Genomic DNA, 20286 nt, shown 5'->3' with positions numbered 1-20286 from the left:
TCCATATACAAATATATATGAGTTTTTGTTCATTTGAAAGGATTGATACAAATTGCGTTATTGTCCCAAACATGGCATGAAGACGTCACATTCCAGCCATTTGTCCAATTTAATGAAGCAATTGAAGTGGCCATCGATCCGTTAGACGCTCGACCTCGCCGTCCGTCCGTCCGTCCCCACGCACGTACGCACGCACGCACGCGCGCTCATTTGCATATTCTAATTAGGCTTGCGCAATCAAAACGTTTTGTCTTATAGTGCGCGCATCTGTTGAAATGTTATTAAGCTGCTTGACATCCCCCCACCCCGCCAACTCGCATTTATAATCGGTCGGTCACGTGATTAAACGTCCCACTTTCGGGTATTGAGGACACACCGGGGGGACAACAGCAAGCAAACAAACAGACAGTCTGCTGTCATGTGGCTTGATGTTCTCCAAAATATTCTTGCCTTCTCCATATTGGGGGGGGGGGGGAGGAAAGCGATTTGATTTTTGTTTTGCCCTTTCTCTCGAAGCTAATCGGCTATTTATTCAATGAGTGCATCATTTCAAAGGCTGGACGTGCTGCACGCACGCACGCGCGAACAACACCAACGGGATTCCTCGGGGACCGTCAGCACGTTTGGAGAGATGGGCGCAGATAAGAGATGACGCCGCGTGGGCCATCTGGAGGCCTGCACGAACCATCAAAAACGAACAAGTGGCCGCACCAGTGAAAAACTGAAAGCTGATCCAATTTGCCACACATTAGACGTGACGTCACACCGAGCACACTTGACTCATTGAGAAAACTGGTGGTTTTAGTTGTATTGTCAGGCTCGAGAAAGGTGTAAGAACATTTTTGCATTTCAGTATTTTTTTAAAAGGACATTGGCAATATTTTGAAAAAGACAAAGGAATCACACGGATGGGCTTCCTGAGAAAACTGAAATGGCACGCAGGTCGTGTTTGTGAAGCATTGCTCCTTGTGATGGCCTTTGTCTGCGGGGCCCAGAAATGGCTCCCCTAATCTAGCTAATTGCCGTTTCCCAGCCCGGGCCGGGCCGGGCCGGGCCGGGCTCGGCGGCAGGCCGCAAACAGCCGTTGAGCAAAACATCCCATTAAGGTGAGAACACAAAAGCTTTTCTTCCACAATGCTGATTGGGCATTAATTAGGGCAATAACTTCATGCTATTGCCTTCCTCCGTCAGCTCTCTATTTGTGGGACCGGCCGGCTCCCCTTTGCCCCCTGTTGCATGTGCAGATGTGTTACTGGCGTAATGAGGCGGATATTTTCATGGGAGAGAGGCCCCCCGAAAAGAAAAACTTTCTCGACGACTACGGGCGTAATCACAAGTGACATAATTACTCGGGCCCATTTCGAGTGTAATTAGCACACTCCCGCAGTGGACGGGACGGGGACAAGCAGCCCGGCAGGAGAAGGGAATCGGACAGGCATGGCGGTGGCAGTGACACACACACACACACACACACACAAAATGGGGCCCCTGCCTAATTAGTTGAGACAATGCCCCTGACTGTTTTGGGCCATGGCGGCGGCGGCGGCTCAGGGCCGGGGCCAAGAGTGGACGCCCCGCGAGGTACACCCCGATGAGGCCCTAATTGTCCTCACTGGGGCCTGCCGGGCCCGGCCTCCTGCCGTGAGCCTTGTCCTTGTCCCGATGGTGGGGAGAAATGGGAGTTGACTGGCCCGGGATCTTTAATGTTTGCCCCCCCCCCCCCCCCCCCCCCCCCCCATGTCCAGACAACTTGTTTTAACGTCCTGCGACATGCTGTTGAAAAGCAAGAGAAGACAAACACGACATCCGGACTTAACCTCCATCCGTCAAAAGTGCTTTGTGTAAAAAGGATTGCGGGAAAGCTGCGTGGCTAACCATGAGCGCGTGGCTTGGAAAAATAGAGGCAAAATATTGGGAAAGAATTTTCCTTTATTGTAAGGAGCATGTGTCTGTTGTCATGGTTTCTGTCTGTGTGCTCGACCCTCCCCACCCCTCCCCTCCTGTGTGCCCACGATGAGTTGGATTATTCTCACCTGCCTCTCGTTACCTGTCGTGTATATAGGTCCTGTCTGCCCCTCGCGCCCTTCCGGGTCATTGTTGTCTTGATGTGTTTTTGGTTGCTGTTGTTGTCATGTCTTAACATCCGTGTCGGTCGGTCGGTCTCCTTGTTGTTTTGTTAACCTGTGTCAGTTTGCCGCATCTGTCTTTGTTCTCTCCAATCTAACAAGCTGGTCCAAAATGCATTTGGTCGCCCTGCTCCGTCCGATCGGTGACGGAGCAGAAGTCGGCCATTTGCGTCACCTTCCGATTCATTCAGTCGAGTTTGCTTTTGAATTTGTCTCATTTGTTCCAATTCCCTTTCAGTTTCTCCAGCACGGCGCTGCATTTCAACACGACGTGGCACATATGTTTGAGGGATAGGAAAAGGCCGGCGGGGGTCACCAAGGCGTAAGCATGGTTCACTCCGGCCGGCTACCTATCACCCGCCATCCCTCGGGGCGGGGTGGGGGGGAGCCGTTTTGGGGTCGTCGGCGCCCCTCACTTCTTTAATTAGCTGTCAGTTGGTGCAAATGAATCAAGTCTTCGCCTAATTAAGCAATGCCACCAGGCAGCTCCCATACACGGCCCATTGTGTGAGCGCCATGAGAAAAGCACAGCTAGCAAACCTGTTTTGGATCACGAGTGCAACTTAACGACGGGGTGGGGAACTGTTTGTGGAGGGAGGGAGGGAGGGAGGGCCAAGTATGCTTCAAGTTTAGGTGTCGACATGGCTTCGCTTAAGAGGAAAAAGTGTCAGCAACAAATTCAATGACTGATTGAATAAATATCTTGAAATATTCAACTTGATTTGTTCATTTTCCTTAATTCATATGAAATGCAAAAAATTCTTAAAATAGTAGTACTATATGGACTTAGTACAATAATAGTTGTACTAAGTTCATCTTGTTTTTCCTTTTCTAAATTACTTCACGGCTTTGTTTAATATCAAACCAATTGTTTTAGGTTCATTACCTGACATGTTTCAGCGGTTTCTTCCGCCACACTCTGATGAAGGTGGAAGAAACCGCCGAAACATGTCAGGTAATGAACCTAAAACAATTGGTTTGATATAAAACAAACCAGTGAAGTCATTAGAAAAGGAAAAACAAGATGAACTTAGTACAACTATTTGTTTTTCCCATCGTGGCCCAGAACGAGCAACGGGCTGAAGTGAGCTCAAACCGGATGACAGTGTCCGTTTGTTGCCATTCAGAAAAAAGATTTGAAGGAAGGAGCGCCACTATGCACCATCAGAGGCCGTAATTGTTATTTAATGGATTACACATTCATCCCTGCTGCGCTCGTCCCCAGAGGGCCTGACAATGTGCGCGCGCACACACACAGCAATGTTTGTGCTTAAAATTCAATTACCCACTTATTGATGGTTCTCCCGGGTGCTAAAAGAGGTGGACACGGTGCGGCTGATTTCCCAGGAGGCTTTAGCCGAGGGCCGCGCATCTCCACTTGGATCTATTTCATGGCTCCACTCATCAGTGGCAAACGAGGAACGGAGCCATAAGCGGCGGCAGCCCGCCATACCCTTGCACACGCAGAATACACAATGACACATCGAGTAGATACAGTTGCATTAGCAAACGGAGGGAAAAAAAAATGTCAAAATGAGACATTGGACTTCAGTCATGCCTCCAAATGTGTCATGGCTCGAGTCGACGTGATGTCCTCGTGGACTCCATACAGCAGGTAGCTAGCTCCCTGCGGATGGATTAGCCACGCGTCTCAAAGTCCCCCGAGGCCCAGAAGAGCACTTGGCTGGCCGTCCGTGGGCGCTAATGATGCCGCCCATGCTCCTCCCCTCCCCTCCCCTCCTCTCCGTGGCCACGCTAGCAGCGTGATGACAACCTGCTGCACGAGCAACAGCTGGGGCCTGCCGCAAGGCTTTTGTTGCCATTGAGCTGGTAAATTGTGGCTCGTGATCAGTGCCAGCCACATGATGCTCAGATGACTTTGATGTGACAGGCTCACAGGCAGACAGTCAAGGAGGACGCTAGATCGATGGCGAGGCTAGCTCGATGCTTCATTAGCAGCGCCTTTTTGCTTTAATGGTGGCCGCAACTCATCAGCTGTCAATTTGGGGGGGGAACGGACGTTTGCTTCCCCGTCTCATTCAAAAAAGGCCGCTCGGTGTGATGAGAAACAGAACCCGAGCTGGCTCCATAAAAGGTGATGAAGCCACTGGATGGACTGAGGTGCTTGATGAGGGCGGGGCTTGTGGCTTTGCTCAAAGTAGCAACACAAATAAAGCTGCACAATAGAGGAGGGACAGACACATGCCTGCAAGCCACAGCACCAACAAATGAGTCTTTTGCCTTCTTGTGCCGCATGACAGGCCATTCTTACACGCCGTGCCAGCAGGCAACATGTTTAATCCAGCTCTTGAATTGGACTGCGTTAGATTGTGCAGGCTGTCCTATGAATTTTTGCTCATGTGTTAATGAGGATTAAAAAAAAGAAAAGAGGGTTGACTGCCCGATATGTGTGTGTGTATGGGGGGGGGGGGGGGGGGGGGGGGGGGGTCACAACGGTCATTTAAGCACATTGCAACTAATGCATCAACAAATGATTAGTGTTTAACTGGGCCAGATTAGAAAACTACAAATGGTATTCACTTAACAGCAAAACAAAAGCAAAACATTCATCTTCTACTTTTGGTTCTCTGATGAGCTAATTGTGCATGAATATGGTTGGACAGTTGAATGATCTCACCAGTCGAGTGAAGACATGTTGCTGTGCTGCTGGTGCATGGCGCTGACCTTTTTTTTTTTTGCCAGTTCCAGGTCACGAAATTTGGGTCAGAGAACAATGCACTGTCAGCTAGTTAGCAACACAAGCACCAAATTCTATCTGCGGAAAGAGACTCAGTGGAATAGTATTCATAAAGTGAGCCATCTCCTCACAAGGCTTTTGTTGTTATCAATTGAAATCTTTTTTATTTTATTTACATTTGAGTCAATGGAACGTGCTGAGGAGAGCCAGGCATCAGGAGGAGCTTCCCGTTCTCTCGCTCAACTTGTTTCAACTCCGCAAAGTTAATTCAGCAAGGAGCAGTACTCGTCGGGTGTAGGGGTGACCTCCTCTTCCTCCTCCTCCTCATCTTGGTGTCCATCCTCCTGAGGTTCATTCCGCACTCCCTCAGGTGCCGCTTCCTCCCGAGGTTCGGCAATCGTCTCGTCCTGTAACGCTGAGGTAGGAGTGTCATCTTCTGGAGGTGCGCTCTCACTCTGCACCTCCATTTCCAGAGGTAAAGTTGGGGTGCTATCAACTCCAGGGTCAACATTTGCTGTCACATCCAGCTGAGGTCCATCATTGGTCTCGCTCTGCTGGGCTAATGTAGTGGTGGTGGTGTCATCTTCTGCGAGGTCATGCTGCTGCGCTCTGACGTTTTCCTCGTCCTGTAAAACGGGTGAAGGCGTCTCATCTTCCTGGAGAACAAGAGTCATCTCATGCCGAGGTCCAACTCGGCCCATTTCATCCTTTTGAGCTGCCACAGTTGCACTCGGACCGGCATCTTCCGAGCAAGTCGTGTGGTCAGACGGCGCTCTGGCGTCCGGGTCCAGATAGAACTTGACTTTCTTCACCACCCCGGGCGCCGCGGTTCTTCCACACTCGTTGGGCGGCGGCGGCGGCGGCACCAGCGCTTTGTCACTCACGAGCGCAGTCACCAAAGCCACGGGCTCGTCCGGCTCGACCGTGGCCGTGCTTTCCTCCCGTTCTGCGCTCGTCTCACATTGCTGAGATTCCAAGGTGGCTGCCGCATTCTCTTGGGGTCTGGCAGCGTTCTTCTCTTCCTCCAGCGCCGATGACTCGTTTGGACTCGCTTGACCGGTGCCCTCCTCGGTACGACCCGGAGCTGACCCGTCGCCTCCGTGCGTCACTTGCGGCTCAAGCGTTTGTTCTACCGGAGTCCCACCGCTCGGGTCCCCCTCGTGAGAAGTGGTGTCCTCCAATCCAATCTCCTGGACCTGGTGGGAAACAAGATTTGTCTGAAACTCCGGACTTGTGCTATCAAATTCTGTCCGCTCCTCAGCGCTGTTGTTCGCCGCAAGTGCAGCGGTGGTCCAGGCCGGGTCAGGGTGGTCCGGGTGGCTTTCGACTGTCTGGACCTTTTGAGCCCCTGCGTCATCTCCATGTGCTTCTTCTAAGGGCATCTCCTCTTCGACAGGCTTTGTGTCACTCGTTTGAGATTCAAAGTAGGTCTCTTCCTCTCCACATGCTGCTGTGTCATAGATTTTGGGCTCTGAAGGAATGTCCTCAGCCTTCAGCATCACATTTGAGTGGACCGTCTGAGATTCTGACGTGGTCTCTCTCTCCAGAGCCGCTCGTGTGCTAGCACTGGCGTTGCCCTCACATTCTGCGTGGAGCCCAAAGACATGCTCAGCTGTTTTCTTTTCCCCAAGAGGTGCTACATCCATCTCAATCTCCAGTCTCGCGCTGGTGTCATCTTCCAGAAGAGCTTCAGCTATCCAGTGCGCTTGAAGCGCCGCTATATTCTCCTCCGCATACGTGTCGTTCTCCACAGGTGACAAAGCAAAGGTGATGACGTCATCCCCTTGGGCCATTTCATTTCCGGGATTTGCAGCAGTCGCGGCGGCCACGTCCTGCTCCTCCCACGCCGTTCCTTCGAGCTCCTGAGGTGCCGAGGTCGTTTCCGCCTCCACCGAGGCGACGTCATCGTCATCCACTTCCTGCGTTGCGTCAATATTAGGCAAGGCTGAAGTGGTGTCCTCCTCCTCCTGAGGCGTAGGATTTGTCGGAACTGTGTCCCCCCGAGGCGAGACATCCGTCACAATCCAACAGTTGTCTGAAGTTGCTGAAGCTTTTGTGCACTTCTCCTGCAGCTCTGCGCTCATGCAGTCCGCCTTTGGGTCTTGGGGCGTTTGCTGCTCCAGAGGTGAAAGACTTCCGCCTTGTTGGAGCAGCTTCATCTTGCCCAGATGAAGCCAAGCTCTCAGCATGAGATGTTTCATGTTGAGCGCAGTCAGTCCCACGCCGGTCAGAACCTCCTGAGATCCCACCAGCGGCCTGGTATCCTCGTGTGAGGTCGTACGCGTGTCATCTTCAAGCGCAGCCTCGGGAATTGTCCAATCCTTCGCTTCACCGGCCGTGCCGGCGTCAGGTGCAGATGTTTCAGATGCGTGCAGACCATCAAAGTGCGTCTCCTCGTCTCCACGGGACGAAAGCATCTCATTTTCCCGAGGTGCAAAAATGCTCTCATCCGCATTTGACTCCAGTTGGTTGATTGGTGGAGCTCTTCCCTGCTCCTGAGTGTCATTTACAAGCGATTCGACACGAGTCTCTAGTTGCTGAGGTGATGGAGCTTTTTCCTGCTCCTGAGGTGCATCAAAGGTCTCATCCAATCTAACATTTCTTCTGTGGTCTGTAAGAGATGCAAGATGTTCCTCAGGCTCCTGAGGTGCTGCAGGTGGTGGTGGTGATGGAGCTCTTTCCTGTTCCTGTCCACTTGTACAATCGTTGAGGGAAGGCGCAGGCTGCTCTTCATTTGCTCCAAGTGTCTCAAATGTCTCGTCCAAGATGGAATCGGCAGCTGCGTCAAGAGCTTGCCTTTTGTGGGGTGCGCAGTCCACGTCCTTCTGGAGCGTGGCTTCAGCTTCAGGCCGGTCGGCATCCTTCTGATGCTCGGCGTCGGGTCTGACCTGCTGAAGCGACGCCGTTAGACAGCCCAGCTTCTGAACCGTGGCCACCTGCCCGCCGCCGGGTTCCACGAGCTGCTCCTCCTTCTCATCGTGCTTGGGTGGCGGCGGCGGCGGCGGCGGCGGGGCTCGCTGAGATCTCTGGTAGGGTGTTCGGTGTTTTTGATTATGCCGGCGTTTGCGCAGCTTTTGTTTACTCGGCATTTTGGGAGCGGGCTCGCTGCCACAGATGGGAGTGAGAAGATACTCCCGCTATACCTCAGCCAGCTTCTCCATGCGGCCCAAATGAGCAAGGTGCAGTCATTCTTTGCAAAGCCCTAGCATGCGTTTGTCATCAGAGAATCAAAGCACCTTACTCTTTGGCGCGATGATGACATCACGCCCAATCTAATCCAATCCTAAAAAATGGAATGAAATGCTGCAGGAAGCTAAAAGTTACTCTACTGCCCCCTAGTGGTCGACAGCTGTCATTGACAGCCAAAGGATCCCAAAGTGTCACTTTGCCACAAGTGAATTGACCTCGGCACTTGACTATGTTTATTCCACGGAAGATTTCATTTGATTCTGCCTCGTGTCCTGAGCTGCGACAGCGTTTCCTCGACCTGCAAGACGCTGCAGTAAGAGAAGAGGCAGGCACCCAAGGAATGTGCCCGTTGCGCTTGCTCGCGCGCTCGCTCGCTCGCTCGCTCGCTCGCTCACCGAGATGAACCAGTGCGACTGCGGCCCGTATCTCCGCTGCGAGCTTTCGTTCATCTTGCTGGCCGGGGCCAAGGCGTGCAGGTGGAGGTGGGGCACGGATGAGAAGGGAGGTACGTGGAAGCCCAGCCTGCATTGCGGAAAGGCAACAACACTTCAACTCCATCACAAGACACTTGCAATTGGCCTTTACCTGATGTCTTGGAGGTCGCGCACTTTGTTTTTCTCCAGGGCGCACTTTCCCATCTCGGCCATCCGCTCCACTAGCAAGAGCGCAAGACACTCTGTCAGTCTGTCGGTCTGTCAGTCTGTCAGTCAAGTGACCAAGCGCACCAAATGTTGCCCTATTCCCGCTGACCTGTGGGGATGTGTTGCGCACGCAGAGCTTTACAGTTGCAGATGTGCTTTCTGGTTATGACGAGATAATGATGACCAGCGCCCGGCTTGACGTCCCGGAAGCACAGCAGCTCCTCGTCCTACGCGCACACACGAGTTGGAAAAAGAACACCCGCCCAAGTTTTCCATTCGGAACTCACTTACGCTCAGGATGATTTCTGTGTCAGTTTGGCTCTTGGCTATCTGGCAAAAAGGACATTCGTCATCGTCACTGGAGATTTGAGTGGCCATGAGACCATTTGGAAGAGCGAGCGGTGACCGGCGTAAACTCAGCTGTCAGGGCAAAGCAATCGATGACCGAAGGCGAAGCTGCGCTCGCAGGCTGCCGTAATCGATGACCGAGCGGATCGGGCCAAGGTGCGTTCGAAGGCTGTCGTCAATTCCGCAATTTCAAGACACGGACGTTTAGCTCCACCTTTTTGACGCGATTTTGGCCACTTTCGGCCAATTGAAACACATGGAAATAAGAGGTTTACAAGCCTTCATTGAATTTAATCATGCATAAAAGGTTTTCTACAAGATTACATATCATTTGGGGGGTAAAAGAGCTATAAATTAGGCGTCACCAACGTTTATTTAAAAGTGAAAGCTTTTCTTTATAATCCACATCACAACACAACAGATTGCTTTTGACAAGTGAGACAGATCTTGGTTGTAGTGTGCAAAGTAAACAAATGGGGGCTAAGCATCGAAGCCCACTTTCCCTTTCGTTCCATCTGGTCCTCAGCCGCAACATCATGATGGTGAAGAAACAGTTTTCAGATGGTTCCTCAGTTTTTTTTCCTAGAGAAAAAACAGATTTGAGATCATTTGAGTAGGATACATCATTCATGCACGTTAGCGCTCACCTCGATAAAGGCCAAGGATCCCGGTCGGAATTTAAACATCAAGACCTCTTTGATCATGCTGGCCGGGGCCAGAACGTGCAGGTGGAGGTGATCTACCGACGTGTACGCAGGGCGATGGAATCCCATCCTTCAAAAAAAGACATTCACGGCATGCACACTCTCAGGGCTTCACTTTGATGCTCATTTGAGAATGGGATACTTTCATTTGATTCCCTCATCATTGCAAAAAGAGCAGACACAAGGCAGATTTCCATAGTTTGGCACATAGTAAACAACTTTTTTTTTTATAAGGGTCACCTTATGTCGTCCATATTTGCAAATCCTTGCTCCCGTAGTGCAGCTCTGCCCATTTCAGCCATCTTTTCAACTGCAACAGGTATCGCTGAACGTAATGAAAAACCATTTGACACCATCAACATGAATGAGGCGCACTAACCAAGTCTAATGTGTCCTTTGTGCAGCGAGGAGCAGTTTACAATGTGCTCGACGGGAACAACCAGGTAATGATGCGGGGCAGCAGGCCAAATGTCCCGGAAACACACCAACTCATGATCCTGGGTGGAGACCGTCACAACACAAGTGCCTGAAAGCGCGTCCAAGAACGAAAAATACAGCCTCATTCTCGGCGGCAAAATAACCACAGTTCATGAACGCACCACACGTCAATTCCTGAAAATGCTCCCTGAAGGCACCACTTCATAATCAATTGCACTAGTAAAGTCAATTGTGTACAGTATCGAAGACATTTGTGTTAGTGGCTGCGCAACCTGAAACAGCGATGACATTTTTCTACGGCCAAAATATCAACATAAACTCACTTCCTGCTTGTGCGCCGCCACACCCCCGCAAGTACATGAAAGGAAAAAAAAGTCGTTTTCTCACTTTTTTCAAAATGTCAGCTTCGTTGTCTTTCCCGTTGGCGATCATACAGAAAGTACACCAATAGTTTTCGCTTGCGTCGGTAGTTTTGGTCATTTTGTTCCCCGTTTGAAACCAGCCTTCTGGTTTTACGGGATGCGATGACGTAATCGTCAAAGATCGCGTGTGAGCAATACCAGTCTACTCGGCTTGTGTTTTCTCAAACCCTTCCAAAATGCTCCACATCGGCCTGTAATAATTTGACAGTTTGATTTTTTTTTTAGCAAAGAGAATTTACGACACCACACACAGTTTGAACATTGACATATGTATGCAACATTTATTCCTTTTAAATGGAGTTGCAACATCACCACCACAATAAATAGAGCTTCACTCACTCGCTCGCTCACTCACTCGCACAAGACAGCAGTTTGGGGATTGACAAGCAACGAGAATACTCAAAGAGCATTCACAGTAACGACAAGGACAACATCACAGCTCGTTTTACACAACTGGCATGGCTATGGCACAGTACTGATGATCGAGCGCACAATCTATCCATGCACTTCCAAAGCGGTGTCAGATCCAGGTGCATTGACGCAATTATGTCTTTATGAAGTTAGTGGTATGTAAAGAGTGCAGCGACAACCCCGAACGGGATGGGGTGGGGTGGGGTGGATCCCTTTTTGTAGTGCTGTGGGGACAACCCTCAGTCCTAATTTAAGGACGCACTTTACATGCCTTTTAATCCTCTAGTGCAAAGCATTACTGTCTTCGGGCTTCAAAACACCTCTGACGTCCGTAAACGGGAGCGGGTGGGGGGGGTCATAGTGCTTGTCGGCTTGCGTCACAATATTTACAGTGCAGTAAAGCACATTATCTCTATAAAAGTACAAGCGTAAAAAAAATAGCCTTGCTCGTAGAAATAGAACCAACGCAACGTAAAATACAACTGAAAACAATTCTAGTATTTGGTCAGCAAATGAAATTGTGGAACACTTTGCGCTCACGTTGACGAGGAAATGTCACTTCATCGAATTAGATCGAGAGGAAATGCAGAATTTGGAAAGAAATATTCTGGAATTCCAATGGCAAATCTCGCCTTCCGTTTTCGGTTTGTACATTCAGACAATGGCGGTGGTTTAGCCCGATGATTCGCAACCACGCATTTGCTAGCGACCGAGACAGATGGCAATCGAGGTTGGGAAACCTCGGCTTGAACCTAAAGCCACGGGGGTGGCCACCTTGTTCTTAAGCTCGACCTGTTCCTCCTGGACGCGTGATGGCGGGGAGCTACTCGAAGCTCCACACCTCCAGGCTGTGAATGTTGAAGTCCTGCCGGCCGGAGAGCGGCTGGTTGTTGAAGGTGGCGCACTTGGTCGTGGTGCCGCGGTACAAGCTGGCGTCCAGCCACAGACCCAGTTGACCGCTAGACAAAGAACCAACATTAAGGGTCAACAAGTAGCACAAATGACCACGCAAAGGGACCTACCCGCCTCCTCCCATCTGCAGCGAGTCAATATTGCCTTTGACAAAGTAGGAGTTGTCTCCCGTCCAGCGGTACACCTGCATACAGGTCGCGAGCAACGCAGTCTTACGTGCTTCGCTAATGCCAATCGTAGACACGGGACATTTTGAAAGGCACAAACCTTGATCTCGGGGCAGAAGCTGTAGAGGAAGGTCTCGCCGGTGCCGTAACAGTGCTCGCTCATTCGGAAGGGATGAGTGGAGAAGGCTCCGAAGATCTGCCAGCACGTCAAAGTCGGTACGCGTTCGCAAACGGCCGCCTCCGAGCCAAATGGCAAACTTGCCTACCCGGTTATCCGCATCTTTGATGACCAGCAGAACCGGACTGTCCACGTTGAGTAGGTTCCGGTAGAGCGTCTTGAGGCTGGTGCCGTGTTCGACCGTGCTGTAGGCCAGCCGCCACACGTAACCCTGCACGCGGGCCGGCAAGCGGCAGGCCAGCTGGACCGTGGCAGGGGGCCAGCCGGCCATCGAAAACGTTAGGTAGGCCGTGCGTTATGATGGCTGTCACGCCAGCAGAGGGCGCCGTACCTTCTCCACATGCGTGTCCTGCAGTAAATGGCTGGCGTCGCTCAGCAACGGCAGCCCGTCCACCGGCAGCTCCCCGTCGCAGCTGCCCAGGCTCTGCCTCCGCTTGGCCTCGTCGATGGTGATGATCTGGAAACAAAAGTATTGGGACAGCTGAGCGGAGATCAAACCGTGAAGACGGACGGGATGCCGCCGGCGCCTGCTCCGACCTCCCAGCTGCAGGAGGCGGGGTCGCCGAAGAAGTTGTCGATCATGTCCAGCTCGTCCTTCTCCACCACCACGAAGCCTTGCTCCCTGGCCTCCTTACCGTACACGTCTGGTGACCACTGGACGAAAAAGGCGTACAGGTGGTCCACTCTGAAACACGCACGCAGGCACGTGTCACTTTTAAGACGCCGGATCTCTCTCTCTCTCTCTCTCTCATGCGTCACAGGTGCCAAAGTTTCATCACACCTCTCCTGCGGCACAGCAAACCAGTACTCGGGTTTCTTTGCCGAGCTTCCGAAGGAGTGCGCCGGGCTGGACGTCATCCCGGTGGCGAAGGACTTGCGCATTGGCTTTCCCACTTTGAAGCACAGGAACATGGGCGGGCTCTTGCTCTTCTCCTCGGAGGACAAAAGCATGTCTGCGCGCAGCCCATCGTCGCGTTGGTTAGTGGGCCAGCTGTCCCGATACTTTTGTCCACCCTTACCTTCAATGGGCGCCTGAATCCTCTCCATCAGCCAGGTCTTGACGTCGGCGTCGTAGCTCTCCCTCCGTCCGTGCTCCTGGCCGAGCCGCTGGGCTTTCTGGGGATTGTCGGCGACATCGGCCGTCGCCTTCTCGCTCGACTCCTCCGCGCACGTTTGGAGCTCCGGAACGCTTGACGTGGCCTCTCGGGCGCTCGGGTTCCCGCGCGTCCGCCCCGCCTCCGACCGGACGGACTCGGCGTCTTCGACGGAGCTGTTCCGTGCTAAGCCTTCGTCCTCCTCGCCGTCATCGGCTTCCCCTGTCCGTCTTTGGACGGCGCCGGACGCTTCTTCGACGGGCTCCAGCTCGGTGAAGCCTTCATCCGAGGGAGACTTGGTGGTTTGCTCTCCTTGCTCCGTGCCAACTGTCATGGGACAAGACGGATGGACGGGAGGGAGGGAGCGGCGTGGGCCGGCGTGTCGGAAGCTAGCCTTTCCGAGCGAGTCCTCACCTGCGTCCAAGAGGGCCGACTCCAGGTCGTCCAGGATGATGGGCTGCTTGGCGTCCAGCGCTTTGTAGCGACTGAAGGGGTTCAGGTCCTGCTCGGAGGGCAAGCGCTCCCACTCGCCGGGCCTGTAGACAGGACACAGATCCTGGGCTAGGTCGCTGTGGGGGTCAAGTTGAGGGTGAAAATGGAAAAGGGGGGGGGGAAGAAAAATAAGGTCCAAATGAAATGACGCATGACTGAAATTAAAACATGAACGCCAAGAAGACAAAACTAGGACAGATACAAAACTTGTGTGACGTTCTCCATACAATGGGACACTTTTGGAATCGCAAACAGGCATCAAGTGCGGGAAATAAAAAAAAAAAAAAAGTAAAAATGTTTTGGGGCGTGGGCTTACGACGGCAGCGCGTCTTTCAGCTTCATGCGCGACACGTCGTCGTAGAGCGCCACGGAGACCATCTCCTCCATGGGGCAGATGAGGCCGTACTCCTCGCAGCCGTGCTCGATAACCAGCGGGTCCGACTTGTGGGGGTCAAACATGATGTTGTTGGGCGTCACGATCAGGACGCCGCCCACCACGCCCTGCAGAGAGCGACAGGGCGCCACATCCATCCGGCTGCTGCGCAAAGCCAATCCAATCAAAGTTGAAAGAACGTCACGACTCACCATCCCATCAGTAAAGTACTTGCAGCTCATCTTGATGAATTTAACCGTGGCCGGGCTCTCGTCCTCGGAATTTGGGGAGAGCTGGCGTCGGAGGGACCGCGCTGGCCTGCAGTTTGGACCGTCTTCCTGAAGACCAAAGTTTGTCCGTTATATTTGGATCAACGTTACTTCAGAGTGTACGCTGCTAAGGCAACAATGACGTACGAGACTCGTCACCGCCGAGGACCCGTTGGTAAGGAACGGGTCCGAGTCATCCTGAGCCTTTACTTCCGTCCGGCTCACGTCGGGGACAAACAGCTTCTGCCAGAGCAACGGGCCAACGACCTCGTCGATTACAACTGGGAACACGTCAAATTGGATCCGTTTCTCACCTGACCAGGGTAGACGCTGTGGCAGAAGAGCTTGTTGAGTTGGACGAGCTTGTTTGGGGTGATGTTGAAGTTGAGGGCAATGCTGTTGAGGGAATCGTCGGGTCCCACCTACGACAAACGGGGTCAACGGCGGCGGACGATCCGGGAGCCGACGCCGCGCGACTCGGGTCTACTCACAATAAAGTCCACCGTCCCCGGTGGCCTCCTCTTCTCCTTCTTTGCCGGTTTATTACTTTTAGAGCCGTCGGCTGCGAGCGAGACGACAGACGAGTGAGCGTCGTACGGACCGAGCGAATGCGCGAGCTCGCCGTCACGTGCTAAGAATGAAACGCCGAAGCTCCCGACTGCGAAGCACGTGGCCCATTCATCGTGCTGCTACTAACACAAGGCTTCGGATGGTCCAATCCAGTACCAGGGGTTGCTTGTCTCCCATTTTGTAAAACTCAAAAGCTTAGCCAGCCCAGTCGCCGTTATCATGCACACATTTGCCTAAGAGACACAGAAGCTTTTAGTGGAGCGCTGCCCCCCGCCCCCCCCCGGCATGACTAAGACAATTGGCGTCTGAGCCATTTCACTTGACTCAAGCTGGCTGCAGACAGCCAACAATCGATCAAGCGTGAACGTTTGCGTCATCCCGCCCGATGAGGTGAACTTCCTAACCCTGATCCAATGCCTCCTTGAATTTGACAAATAATCCACACCTAATGTAAACGGAAATGAAATTAGAGCAACAAACTGGAATTGTCTGGCGTGACTGATTGTCGCTGGCTAAAAAAACTCGGCCGGCTGTAGCAGGAAACGGCTTACGCAACTTCCTGCTGAGCTCATGGCAGCAAATGGCTTTGAGAAGGCACCATCTCGGTTGCTAGCTAATCAGGAGGAGAAATCCAATCCAAGGTGCGCGGTCTTTACCTGGGCTGCCGGGAGTTTTGGCGCCGGCTGTTCTGGGCAAAGTGGCCTTCTTGGGCACTTCGCTGTCGTTTGGGGTGTCCGGACAGCCGATGTGCTCGCTGGCGCTTTTCTCCGATTGGCTCTGCTTGAGCTGTCGCCGCCTCTTCAGCCTGGCGGATCGACATCAAAACTAGCAAGCGAAGAATCTCACGGCCATCGTTTTGAGAGCACTTAAGCTGCCAACTGCGTCAGGCCACTTGAACATAGGGAAATTTAAAAGCCATACAAAAGCATCCTAAGTGTTGTTAATGGGCCGGATGGCGGGCGAGGCAGGGTCGATGAGGCCTCTCCATTCTTGGGTTGGGCCGGGCCGGGCCGGGCCGGTGCAGCTCTGGAATCCCCAGCGTGCCATCTGTTTCACTGCAGGCTATTTCCCCCAAATCGCCCTTTCCTTGCCCTCTTTGTCGCCCGAGCAACGCGTAGTAGAAGGCAGGGCAGACTTGTGTGCATTTCCCAAGCACATTTAGCCATGCCAAAGCGTTCCTTACCTGGCAAAATATCCCGGCTTTCTGTCCCTCTTCTCCATTGGTGCTAAGCGTGCATGCTCGGGCACATCAAACTGCATCCATCCATCCACCCTACACGTTGTTGCTGCTGCCGTTTCCCGTCGTTCTCCTCCTGCAAAGGGAAGATGCACACACCCTGGTTAAGAGCCTATGGTCATGCTCGGTGCAACAACAAAAGCGAGGGCAGGGGCAGGGGCGGGGGCATCCGTCAAACTGTGCATGAACTGAAACACACACATCTGCTTACGCTTAACGCTGCTCCCCGTGTTATGATGCAAGCAAACAAGCGAGCAAGCAAGCAAGCAAGCATCCCTGCCCCAAAGCGTTGAACTTGGGCACCATTATGAACCTTGCACGAAGACAACCCAACGTTACATAAGCAGGCGAATCGGTGGTGAAAGTGGCGACGTTTTACCGTCTTGTCATCGAGCTGCATTGCTGCCTTTGCATCGGCGTTTGCTCACACAACATAATTCCACAACGCCATCGACGGACGGACGGACGCACGCACGGACGGACGGACAGAGCGAACGACGCCAACGTCTGCCTTCCTGCCTGCCTGCCTGCAGGCAAACAGTCTGTGCTTGCGTCCCGAATGGAACGCCGAGGGAGCAAGGTCCAGTTTCCCCAGCGGATGATGCTAACGCGCTTGCTAACTGGTAGCAGCGGCTCTGCTGGCAAGACAATGGGCGGCCGGGCGGGCGGGCAGGCGGACGCGATGCGACGCGACTCGTTACTTGCACGTTCTACGCCGCTCCTCGTTCGCTCCCGGTGACTTTATGACGGCATCGTTTTAAAGTCTCGTGTCATGCAATTGATGGAAAAAGAGCGCTTTTAGCACATACCTCGCGTGCATCCTTGCGCAAGTTCCTTTCGAGCTGGACGCGACGTTGACGCCCTCTACGGGGGAAATCAAGTGTCAACAGCGATAAACAGACGCGCTTAACGTGCGTGCTCAAATCAAACTTTCGGGCCCTCTAACTTGGATTTGTCCTTGTTTTACAGCCTATCTTTGAGAGGTATTCTTTTTAAGGCATAAAAACAAAGAAACAGAAAAGACTTTGATTGATGATATCATGCGTGTCACCTCTGCAGTAAAATGTCTTTACGTGGCTCCCCCCCCCCCCCCCCCCCCCCCGGTGGCGAGGGAAATAGGTATGAAAGTCAACGCCATTTAATTAATGACACCCCATTAAAAATCCCCGACTTGATCCAAAGAGGATGCAATCCAGGCATTTCGCCTATAAGTGGCAATGTTTTCCACCATTTTGCATGAGCGAAGACGCCGCTTGCCACTTGTCTCACTTTTCTACATCTTTCCATATCAGATTGCATCATCCCCCCCCCCCCAAAAAAAAAGTATTTATTTTAGCTATTGTTTTGCAAAAGTGACGAGATAAATTGCCAACACTTACATGTTACTGAGGAGGGGCCTTGAGGAGATCCCAAATGATTTGCCCAGACGTCACGCAAAGGTCCAGCTTAGACTAGCGCGGCTACTTGTGATAAGCGCGGCGGAGGCGGAGGCGGCGGCAGCAGGAAGACGCCGAAGCTAAACAACGCTTGACAACGCTCTCGTACGTCACACAAACCGTGATCGATGCACACGAGGGGGCCCGCAATTCTTTCGAACGGTATAACGTGTGAAAAGGCCGTGAGTTCTTCTGTCGGTTTTGTTTACAAGACAGAAGGATACTTGACAGGCCCGCCAATTAGGAGGAGAACTATTCGAGGCAGGCGCGCTTGTTATTTATAGAGCTGATGTAAGGACAAAGAGCATCCTCTTGAAAACTTGACAGCGATTTTGCGCCGTGACTTGAAGTTTGAATGAATAAAGCGCTGTGATACACGTTTGGTTGGTTGGTTGGTTGGTTGGTTGGTTGGTTGGTTGGTTGGTTGGTTGGTTGGTTGGTTGGTTGGTTGGTTGGTTGGTTGGCTGGTTGGTTGGCTGGTTGGTTGTCTTCATTCTTATTCAAGTTACGTCACTTCGATAGCACAATACATCATAATAGATTGTTATCCGACAAAGTTAAAATAGCGACTGTAAAACGCATTTTTTTCCGGTGCGTCCAAATCGGTGACGTCACTCAAGGCATTACTTAGTAAGAGGTTCCCGTAAGGTTAATTGCTCCCTGACCACAAACGCGCATGCAACCCACCGATCTATCCGAACCCGGAAGCGATGGAGACGCGCTTGTATCCATCCGGTGCGCTGCCACCACGGCCACCGTCACGAGCTGTGCCGAGCCGGCGCGTGACCTCTGACCCTGGATCAACGCGGTCAGCCCGAGGTTATCAGCGCTGAGCTTTCTGCTCTTAAAGCGTGAGTGCGGATTCTGAAGGAGCCTCCAAAAATATACAGAAAAAAAACAACAATACGGCTCCCTCCTGTAACACTCTTTGCTCAGTACTCTATTTTTTTTCTGGCTCACATGAGCGTGGCAAGGGCGCAAACAAGAGCGGCCGATTGTTTACCTTGCCTATCAGTGATGTTGTAACACGTGGACTGGACGCAACACAGAAGATGGCTTGACTTTCTTTGTATGCATCTCAATAATGCTTCAAAAACAGGCTGTGCGGCTAATCTGCTCTCCCCTGATTCCATCTGCCATAAAAAAGAGGCTCGTCTCGCACAGCAATAATCCTTTTCTGACAAAAAATTAAAAAAATGAACAGCCTATAGGTGCAAATATGAGGCCCCGCAAAGAGCGGCTGATAAATAACAGCCATAAATTCCAGTATGATTTATGAGCTGGTCATCTCGGCACTTAGTCAGCTTTTTATGCACCGTGGAGGTAATGTTCCCGCTCGAGGGAACTTGAGCGTGCTATTGCCGCCTGCACGCACACGGAGATAGATGGACGTATATATGCTCCCACGGCCGGCCGCACTCAGACGCTGCTTTAGACTAAGCCAGCGCCACATCAGTACATCAACGCAGATACGCCTCGCAAGCAAGCGCCAGATAGCAAGTCTGGCGGCACACAAGACATTGTGTCCACTCTGTCATGTTTACTTATAATGATAAGCTTTGATGGATTCGCAGTCCGGCTCGAGACGCCACACACGCATGCATGCAGTGGGAGGAGGAGGAGGAGGAGGACGGAAATGTTGTTTGGGATGGCAAGATTTAGCCCGGATGCATCGGAATCACCCGAGTTAGCCAAACGTGATGTCGGTCGGTGATGCCGCGCAACAAAGCAAACTCCCCACGAGGACTTAAAAGTCAACTTCAAAGTTTGGCTGGCTTGACTCAAGAGCTCAAGCAGGCAGGGCTGTCCAATAAAGGGAGTCCGTGTCGTATTTGGGGCCACGCTCCAAACGAAAACAAAAGCTTTCATTTACCAGAACCGAGAAACTTTTGGATCATCCAAAGTTGTCTTTGCCAGGTTGGATTTTGCACTCTGCGATCCGCCGCTCGCTCTGCTCTGCTCTGCTCTGCTCAGTGTTTCCTACCAGTGGTTTACTTAAAGCCGCCGGTGGTCCAGACCTTCGGCTCGGGACCAATTAAAAAGACAAATGAGCTATTGCGCAGACGGACCCCAACAAGCCAGGGCTGGGTGGCGTTCCGCTCACGTTCCACTTGCGCCTCTTGCTACCTGCAATTCTTCCTTCTTCTTGACGCAACCTGACTCATTATTTTGCAGCCAAGGCCGCCATTTGGGAGTTTAGGGAGGAGGAGGAGAGGAAGGGGGGAGTGAGAGGCAGCCATTGGGAAAACAACGCTGGCCTGCTTTTTTTCGCCCGCCTGCCCGGCTCTTAGGCTACGTCTCACCCCTCCGCTGCCGTCTGTCAAGGCCGTCGTTTTGTTCCTCCCACTTGCGGAGGTCAGCAAGAGAGAAAGGGAGCAATACACACACAAACGTGGGACTGAGCAAGCGTAACCGTTACAAATCTTCTCCGTCTTATCGGGGACAAGCCACTGATAAGTGTGTCTCCACTCCCCATCCGAGAGATCCATCTCGGAAAACATCTGAGACGCTCCGAGGAGGGCCAATGCGGAAATGAACCTTCGGGCGAGGGACAGATTGATGGCCCGGTTCCCTCCCCAAG

The 20286-nt window shown here is 52.3% G+C and overlaps 4 protein-coding genes across 8 annotated transcripts; all 4 read right to left on the bottom strand.

Annotated features, from left to right (window-relative positions):
- Positions 1–4610: 4610 nt before the first annotated feature.
- LOC148381306 (uncharacterized) lies at positions 4611–8086 on the bottom strand. The gene has a single exon (XM_088361839.1). The coding sequence runs from the start codon at positions 7911–7913 to the stop codon at positions 5088–5090; it is 2826 nt and encodes a 941-aa protein (XP_088217965.1). The 5' UTR covers positions 7914–8086; the 3' UTR covers positions 4611–5087.
- Positions 8087–8223: 137 nt separating this feature from the next.
- On the bottom strand, positions 8224–9147 carry LOC148381305 (adenosine 5'-monophosphoramidase HINT3-like). 3 transcript variants are annotated; one of them, XM_088361975.1, is made up of 5 exons: positions 8946–9147; positions 8764–8881; positions 8599–8668; positions 8409–8535; positions 8224–8321 (listed from the first exon to the last, which is right to left on the bottom strand). In XM_088361975.1, exons 1-5 carry the CDS (start codon positions 9030–9032, stop codon positions 8247–8249), a joined length of 477 nt encoding a protein of 158 aa, XP_088218101.1. In that variant the 5' UTR covers positions 9033–9147; the 3' UTR covers positions 8224–8246. The 3 variants fall into 3 exon arrangements, with proteins under 3 accessions (XP_088218101.1, XP_088218102.1, XP_088218100.1); XM_088361976.1 differs by having other exon boundaries at positions 8224–8311; XM_088361974.1 differs by having other exon boundaries at positions 8224–8535.
- A 125-nt stretch (positions 9148–9272) lies between these two features.
- On the bottom strand, positions 9273–10700 carry LOC148381304 (adenosine 5'-monophosphoramidase HINT3-like). Its single transcript, XM_088362010.1, has 5 exons — positions 10532–10700; positions 10086–10203; positions 9947–10016; positions 9650–9776; positions 9273–9584 (listed from the first exon to the last, which is right to left on the bottom strand). The coding sequence occupies exons 1-5, from the start codon at positions 10622–10624 to the stop codon at positions 9537–9539; spliced, it is 456 nt and encodes a 151-aa protein (XP_088218136.1). The 5' UTR covers positions 10625–10700; the 3' UTR covers positions 9273–9536.
- Positions 10701–10819: 119 nt separating this feature from the next.
- Positions 10820–16345, bottom strand: ncoa7b (nuclear receptor coactivator 7b). Of its 3 annotated transcripts, none has more exons than XM_088361863.1 (16): positions 16216–16345; positions 15689–15837; positions 14954–15024; positions 14777–14884; positions 14610–14705; positions 14406–14531; positions 14137–14321; positions 13743–13897; positions 13254–13655; positions 13016–13187; positions 12772–12919; positions 12566–12691; positions 12323–12475; positions 12157–12252; positions 12000–12073; positions 10820–11936 (listed from the first exon to the last, which is right to left on the bottom strand). In XM_088361863.1, the coding sequence occupies exons 1-16, from the start codon at positions 16290–16292 to the stop codon at positions 11801–11803; spliced, it is 2274 nt and encodes a 757-aa protein (XP_088217989.1). In that variant the 5' UTR covers positions 16293–16345; the 3' UTR covers positions 10820–11800. The 3 variants fall into 3 exon arrangements, with proteins under 3 accessions (XP_088217989.1, XP_088217991.1, XP_088217992.1); XM_088361865.1 differs by having other exon boundaries at positions 13743–13864; XM_088361866.1 differs by lacking the exon at positions 16216–16345 and adding an exon at positions 15160–15265 and having other exon boundaries at positions 15689–15823.
- Positions 16346–20286: the final 3941 nt, after the last annotated feature.

Source organism: Syngnathus floridae, chromosome 19 (assembly GCF_059516105.1).
Source record: "Syngnathus floridae isolate MCC-2025c chromosome 19, RoL_Sflo_1.0, whole genome shotgun sequence".
Classification (NCBI taxonomy): domain Eukaryota; kingdom Metazoa; phylum Chordata; class Actinopteri; order Syngnathiformes; family Syngnathidae; genus Syngnathus; species Syngnathus floridae.
The sequence above is the reverse complement of the archived record's forward strand: the minus strand, read 5'-3'. Positions and strand labels throughout refer to the sequence as shown.

Bases quoted from the DNA above. Each gene is read 5' to 3' on its own strand.
- LOC148381306 (XM_088361839.1), bottom strand. From the start codon at position 7,913: ATGCCGAGTAAACAAAAGCTGCGCAAACGCCGGCATAATCAAAAACAC.
- LOC148381305 (XM_088361974.1), bottom strand. From the start codon at position 9,032: ATGGCCACTCAAATCTCCAGTGACGATGACGAATGTCCTTTTTGCCAG. The intron at 8,882-8,945 runs GTAAGTGAGTTC...GTGTGCGCGTAG, and splicing joins ACACAGAAATCATCCTGAGC to GACGAGGAGCTGCTGTGCTT. The intron at 8,669-8,763 runs GTCAGCGGGAAT...CGCTCTTGCTAG, and splicing joins TGCGCAACACATCCCCACAG to TGGAGCGGATGGCCGAGATG.
- LOC148381304 (XM_088362010.1), bottom strand. From the start codon at position 10,624: ATGACCAAAACTACCGACGCAAGCGAAAACTATTGGTGTACTTTCTGT. The intron at 10,017-10,085 runs GTTAGTGCGCCT...TACCTGTTGCAG, and splicing joins CAAAGGACACATTAGACTTG to TTGAAAAGATGGCTGAAATG. The intron at 9,777-9,946 runs GTGACCCTTATA...CTTTTTTTGAAG, and splicing joins GCAAATATGGACGACATAAG to GATGGGATTCCATCGCCCTG.
- ncoa7b (XM_088361863.1), bottom strand. From the start codon at position 16,292: ATGCAGTTTGATGTGCCCGAGCATGCACGCTTAGCACCAATGGAGAAG. The intron at 14,532-14,609 runs GTACGTCATTGT...TTTGGTCTTCAG, and splicing joins CCTCGGCGGTGACGAGTCTC to GAAGACGGTCCAAACTGCAG. The intron at 11,937-11,999 runs GTAGGTCCCTTT...TTCTTTGTCTAG, and splicing joins CTGCAGATGGGAGGAGGCGG to CGGTCAACTGGGTCTGTGGC.